Genomic DNA, 6,101 nt, shown 5'->3' on the forward strand with positions numbered 1-6,101 from the left:
ACGCCCCCAGGCCTGGTGCCCTGGTGCCTGGGGAGGGGGAGCAAGTGGCAGGAAGGCCCTGGTGACACCCTCATCAGTCTGGATAAGTTCCTCCTGGGGCCAAGCACCTGCCCAGCCCTGCAGAGCTCGGCTCGGCCTCGCAAGGGGTCCCACCTGTGCCCGGAAACCACCGTGGAGGGTCAAGAAATGCACAGCCAAGGGCTTTAGGACATTATTTATTGTGCTGGGGGAGGGCGTAGAGAAGCAGTGTGCTCCTGGGCCAAGGGCCCGTACGGCGTGGCCCCCCCACGGGCACTCCTGGGCCAGACGCTTCCTGCAAACACGGGGGCAGGTGTCGTGGGGCCAGCACCCTCTTCTTGCCCCCGCCTGCCCTCCCTGGGCCCAGCCCCGTGGCCCCTCTGTCCCTGCCCGCTGCTGCCTGCTGTCCCTCTGGCTCCAGGCAGGAGGACCCCCACAGTGCAGCCTTCTGGCTAAGAGGGGTCCCCTGGGTCAGCAGGGCGCGGGGCCCGCATGCCTGGGGACTGGGTCCGGGCCAGCCCAAGCACTCACCTAGGAGAAGGCGCCAGCACACTGGTCTGTGGGAGAGAGTGGGGCGTGAGGAAGCAGCCAGTCGCCCCTTCCCCAAGGGTGCAGGCCCCCAGCCGTCCCTGAAGGGTCAAGCCTCCCTGCCTGCGACCCCCCGCCCCCTGAGGCCACATGCCAGGGCACTGTCCCGCCCTCTGGTGCTGGGCCCACATCTGGGGGGGTGAGCTTTGGAGTCTGGGGTCTCCTGCCCCCTGCAGTCCTGAGCCAGCATGGGGACAGCACTCACCTGACTTGGGCAGCAGGGCGCCCTGGCTGGGGTTCAGGCCCACTTGCGGTGCCAGCTGCTGCATCTTCTGGGCACCTTCGGGAAACAGTTCCGGGGCGCGGGCTGAGGGCAGGGGGCGTTGTGAGCGGAAGGGGGCAGGGTTGGGAGGAGGGCGGTGGAGGGCAGGGAGGGGGAGGGAGGCACAGGGAGGAGGCACCAGGCGGGGGGAGGGTCCGGACCCCTCTACCACAGACACGGGGGTCCCCAGGAGACCCGGGGGCACAGCGGTTCCACCTGCCATGCAGTTAGAACTCTCTGGAATGTGTGTGTGGGCCACAGTCCAGACCGACCTTGGGCACAGGGCTCCCAGAGGAGCGGCCTGTGCCTGGTGACTCGTGGGGGGACGGGGAGCTGGGACCCCCCCGGACGCCCACCGTAGAGCTGCAGCCAGACGTTCCTGACGCCCCCCTTCTGCGTCTCCAAGTAAACCACGGCGAAGTGACTGTAGTCAGTGGACACCACCCGGATGTCGGTCTGAGCCATGGCTGCAGGGCAAGGGTGCGGCTGAGCCTGCTGCCTCGGCCCATGGCCCCGCCCCCCGCCCCTCTCAGGAGCCCCTGCCCCTGCCCAGCCTCACCTGGATTGCTGAACTGCCCGGGCACAGCCCCCTTCGTGAAGGTCATGACCATCTTCTGGCACCCGCCGTCAGGCCTGGGGAGGAGGAGCCACAGGATCCTGAGTGTCCCGAAGGCCACCGCTTGGGGACTCTGACCACGTGGGGCAGGCCGGGGCCGGGGCCGCCCCAGCACCCCTGTGCCCCCTCCCAGCACCGCTTAGAGGTGACGAGCCCTGCAGGGGACGGGGGGGCAGATGTGAGGTACTGGGCGGAGGACGTACACCCAGGACGTGTGGGGTCGCCCCTCGGACGCACACACGCAGACCCGGGGACGCTGTTCTCCAGGGCCGGGCCGTAGGCAGAGGCAGCCGCTGCGGGCTGGGCCCCCCTGGGGACACCTCTGTTCTCAGTGGCTCTCACGGGCCAGGTCTAAGGCCCACACTGAGGTGGGGTTTGTGGGGTCACTTACAGAGAGTACCCGAACTTGAGGTCCAGGTCACCATTGGCCAAGGGGGTCACCAAGACCACAGGCATCTTCATGTCGTCCTTGGCGCTCAGGAAGTTCTCGTCGTCTGACACCACGCCGACCACGTACCAGGCGCCCTGGAACTACGGGCGGGGTGCGGGGAGAGCTGGGGCGCAGGCCCTGCATCCGTACCAGCCCTCACCCCGCAGGGGGCGCAGCTCTTCCCCATCCGACCGGCAGGCTGAGTGGCCCACTGTCCTCGCCAGCCCCGCCCACGCCCAGCCCTGCCCCCCAGATTTGAGCCGAGCCTGGACCAGAGACCTGCAGGGCCTCCCCTGGCCCTCCAGCCTCTCTGGGGATAATGCAGCCCCCCCCCCATGGGGAAGCAGAGCAGGGAGGTCGTCCAAGAGGAGGAGGGGGAGCCAGGGCCCACCTGGCTGGCATCGAAGTTGGCCTGGACGGGGACCTGGGCCTGGCCGAGGGCCACCGCGAGCAGCAGGACGAGGATGGAGGAGGTCGGCGGCGCCTGCAGCATCTTGGAGGACGTCCCTCGCGGGAAAGCTGGGGTGGCTTCTCCCGCCCAGCATTTATGACCCCCAGATGCCCTGGGGTGGCTGGCCCGCTGGCCTGGGACCAAGCCCACGAGATAGGCTCGGATAGGGTTGTGCCCCGCGGCACCCTGGCCCAGCTGCCCCCGCCCAGCCCCGCCCACCCCCGTGGTGTTTCCTGCTGGGGGGGGGGCAGCAGGTACTTGGATGCAGGGGGAGGAGAAGTTCTGGCAGGCTTTCTGTGGGCGTCTGCCCCCAGCTCTCACACACCCCCCCCGTCCCCTTCCTCCGGGAAGGCTGCCAAGAAGCTCTGCATCACGGCTGAGCCTCACGGCCCTCGGTGCCTCTGTGGGGCCCGGCCGAGGTTTGCCCGGGGCAGGGGGGCTGGTGGGCAGGCTGCAGTGGGTACTGCCCCCCATGGGCCAGGAGGGCTCCGGGCAGGGCCTGAGGCGTGGCCGACAGCAGGAGCGGGGGCTGGGGCTGGGCAGGGAGACCCGTGCTCGGAGGCCCAGCGCTGGCTTTGGTGCCGGGGGTCTGTGAAGGGGCAGGGCTGTGTACCCTCCACGCCCAGGCCAGAGGATGGGGGGTGGAGAGGCGCTGCAGTGGCCAGAGAGGAAGTGAGGGTGTCCTGTGGTCAGCAGTCCCTCCCAGGGGGGCGGGGGGCAAGGGCGCTTTGTCCTCTGATCACGCTGGTCTCTACCAGCATGTTAATCCCACACTTCAAAAACCCATCAGGTACAAAGCTCCCCTCGGCCTCAAGCCTCTCCGGACTCGGGGTGGGGGGCGGGCCGCGGGCACGTGCCTGGGGGCTAGGAGGTGACTGGGCACCAGCCGGAGAGGCCGTGGTGGGGTCAGAGCCCGGGTGCGTCGGGCGGGGGACGTGACGGCACTTCTCCCTAGCGTCCTGACTTCCGGCCCCCCCACCAGGGCTGCACACTAGTGGGCCCTTGCCCAGAGTGCGAGCTTTTACAGACAGGAAGAGAAGACTGAGGCCCAAAGTGAGTGGGGTGCGGCCAGGTCCCCAGGGCGCTGGGCAGAGCCAGGCCGGGGCCACGGGACTGCAGGACACACAGTTCAGATTGCTGACTTGCTTCTGGAGTTTATTCTGAGCCAGGATAGAGCCAGAGGGGGCAGGGGTGGGGGCAGGGTGGAGGCAGGGCTGGGGTCGTGGGGATCCAGGAGGAAGAGCAGAGCAGAGCAAGAGGGCCAGGTCCTGGGCGCTGGGGTCACCTGGCAGAGAGAGCGGGATCAGGGGGTGTGGCAGGAAACACGGCCTCTCCCACCCCCGGGGTCCCCAGATTCCTTCCAGCTCCTCTTTACCCCTGGGAGTCTCCCAGGAACTCCCGTGGAAGCCCCTCCCCCTTGGGCAGCCCCAGGACCACCCTGGGGGCGTCAGGTGTGAGTGGGGTCACCAGCTGAAGCCAGCCCACAGCCCACCCCTGCCCCCACCCCTGCAGCACCCCTGCCCCCACCCCTGCAGCACCCCTGCAGCACCCCTGCAACACCCCACTCACCTAGTTGTGCTCCTCCACGCACTTATCTGCCAAGAAGGAACCCGGGGGCCGTGGTCAGCACCCTAGGCCCCGGCCGCTTTTCCCACCTGGCCGCCAGCCCCCTCCCTGCGGCCCTGGAGAGCTGTCTGAGTTGAGCCCCCCCAAAATCGCTGAGTCCATCACACCCCATCAGTCCCCTCCTCCAGACAAAGAGGGGGTTCTGTCACTGCCTGGGCCCAGAGCAGGCCTCTCCCTCAGGGGGCTGTGGGCACTACGCCCCAGTGTGGCTGGTCCCCCCCGTGCCCCGTGTTCCCACAGCACCTGGGCCGTCCACGGGCACCCCAGCCCGCCCATGTCCCACCAGGCTGGGGACCCCTGTGTCCTGAGGGCCCACCAGGGGCCTAGAACACTTTGGCTGCTTGGTGAAACTGGGGGAGGGAGTGTGTTCCTGGAGAAGGAGTACCTTCCTGTGCCGGGGCCAGGGCTGCAGGCCAAGGTCACGGCGGGGGGGGGGTGTGGACAGGCTGCCCCCACTCGGGAGGCCACAGTGTGCCGGTCAGTGGGCGGCCTGGCCGGATGAACTCCACCCCTCAGCCTCCCTCGAATCAGGAGACCTGTCTGCCTCAAATCTGACCTTAATCCCCTCCCCGAGAGATTAGCAGCCCCCCTCACCGGCCTTCGGCAGGAAGACAATGGTATCCTCTGTGAAGCCCTGGGTCTTGGCAAAGGTGGTGAATTTCTCCTTTACCTCGGCCCTTGGGGTCTGGGTGCGGCCTGGGGCAGGAAGGAGAAGCCACTGGTCTCAGTCGGGGGAGGTCTCTGCTGCCCCCACTTCTGAAGCTTGGGGACCCCCCCTTGAGACTCCCATCTGTGGTTGCGCGGGTCCCCGGTGGGGTACGTACTGTAGAGAGTGGCCATATGGAAGTCCTGGCCAGGGCCTTTGGTGCCCGCGGTGTAGAGAAGTGCATACTCCTCATAGTCGGTCGCCACCACCCACACGTCGTGGGTGCTGCCCCAGTCTGGGAATCCAGGAGAGAATCCCAATCGGGGACCCTGTCCCCCAGCCTCTGGCCTGCCTCTGCGTGGGGCTGGCTGTGGGAGGGAGCAGGGACGATCCCTTCCCCCACTGGGACGGGCAGCCAGCCCCCAGCCTCCTGCCTACACGGCCCCTGAATCCTGCAGGGTCCAGTGCATTCAAACCCGAAGTCCCGGGGGCTCAACACACACAGGATCAGAAAATTAGGGGCTCGTGGTGCAGCCACAAACCCCTTGGGCCAGAACGGGTCAGAACCGGGGAGAAACTTTCCAGTAGGAAGGCCTCCCCAAGGAACGGGGTAGATGGTGGGGGGAGGGAATGAAGAGGCCCCTGGCCCTGGTTCTGGGGTGCAGAACTGTGGAGAGTTGGGGGGCTGGGGGCTGCCCCCCTGTGTTCCACCTGGCCAGCAGAGCAGAGACCGCAGCAAAGATCTGGGGGGTCTCCATCATGCCGGCGGGCAGGGAGGGGCCTGGCGGTCAGCTCCAAAGAGGATCCAGTGCCCTGGAGAGGGCGTTCCTGGTCCCCCACACCTGGGCCTGAGGCTGATCCGGGCCAGACCTCAGACTAGCTGACCCCAATGGAGGGGGCCCACTCTGTGCACTGTTGGGGCAGGCAGGCTGCCCAGAGTCACTGCCACCAGGTGTGGCCCAGGGCTGGACCCAGGGGTCCCTAGCGGGGGCCCCACTCACGGGGACTCGTGTAGCTGTAGCAGCCTGGGGTTTCCGCCGGCCGCAGCAGCAGGGTGCGGGTCTCACACTGGTCTTTCCTGCGGGCAGGTCACCGAGGGGTCAGGGGCCAGGCCAGAGGCTGTCCCTAGACCCGGGCCGTGGTGGGGAGCTCGACCCCAGCAGCGCGCCCTGCCCGCCCACCTGAGGAAGGTGGTGGTGAGGTTGAGGCCTCCCTCCGCGGCGGGGGCCACCACTGATATGCACATGGACAGCGCGTTCTTCTTCTCCCGGAACCAGCTCGAGTTGGAGGCGAGGCCCGAGGTGAACCAGCGCCCCAGAAACTGCGGCGAACGGACCCCGCCTGGGTTGGCCGGCCCCCTTCAGGACCCCTGCCCCTCCCCTCCCGTCTCCAGCCGCGCCCCGCCCCGGCCGCGCCCCCGGAGGCCCGTCACGCCCCCCCCCCCCCCCCCCCCCCCCCCCCCCC

The 6,101-nt window shown here is 68.3% G+C and overlaps 2 protein-coding genes across 2 annotated transcripts in view; both read right to left on the reverse strand.

The window, feature by feature from the left end:
• Positions 1-202: 202 nt before the first annotated feature.
• Positions 203-3,419, reverse strand: LCNL1 (lipocalin like 1). Its single transcript, XM_039224645.1, has 6 exons — positions 2,306-3,419; positions 1,876-2,015; positions 1,428-1,501; positions 1,225-1,335; positions 718-913; positions 203-575 (listed from the first exon to the last, which is right to left on the reverse strand). The coding sequence occupies exons 1-6, from the start codon at positions 2,837-2,839 to the stop codon at positions 212-214; spliced, it is 1,419 nt and encodes a 472-aa protein (XP_039080576.1). The 5' UTR covers positions 2,840-3,419; the 3' UTR covers positions 203-211.
• Positions 3,420-3,497: 78 nt separating this feature from the next.
• Positions 3,498-6,101, reverse strand: part of PTGDS (prostaglandin D2 synthase) — a 3,314-nt gene continuing 710 nt past the window's right edge. The window contains exons 2-7 of the mRNA XM_039224644.1: positions 5,819-5,958; positions 5,639-5,715; positions 4,816-4,932; positions 4,586-4,687; positions 3,935-3,960; positions 3,498-3,650 (exon numbers count right to left, since the gene is read on the reverse strand). Coding sequence (XP_039080575.1) covers positions 3,935-3,960; positions 4,586-4,687; positions 4,816-4,932; positions 5,639-5,715; positions 5,819-5,958 — 462 coding nt within the window. The 3' untranslated portion in view covers positions 3,498-3,650. The remainder of the gene's footprint in view (positions 3,651-3,934; positions 3,961-4,585; positions 4,688-4,815; positions 4,933-5,638; positions 5,716-5,818; positions 5,959-6,101) is intronic.

The sequence above is a fragment of the Hyaena hyaena genome, unplaced genomic scaffold (genome assembly GCF_003009895.1).
Source record: "Hyaena hyaena isolate Hyena2069 unplaced genomic scaffold, ASM300989v1 scaffold_1692, whole genome shotgun sequence".
NCBI classification, from domain to species: Eukaryota; Metazoa; Chordata; class Mammalia; order Carnivora; family Hyaenidae; genus Hyaena; species Hyaena hyaena.

What these genes read in the sequence shown, in the direction of transcription:
- LCNL1 (XM_039224645.1), bottom strand. Translation starts at nt 2,839, where the DNA reads ATGGGGGGCAGTACCCACTGCAGCCTGCCCACCAGCCCCCCTGCCCCG. An exon ending in CTCAAGTTCGGGTACTCTCT is followed by an intron (nt 1,502 to 1,875) that starts GTAAGTGACCCC and finishes CCTCCTCCCCAG; the next exon opens with GCCTGACGGCGGGTGCCAGA. An exon ending in CGTCTGGCTGCAGCTCTACG is followed by an intron (nt 914 to 1,224) that starts GTGGGCGTCCGG and finishes CCCTGCCCTCAG; the next exon opens with CCCGCGCCCCGGAACTGTTT.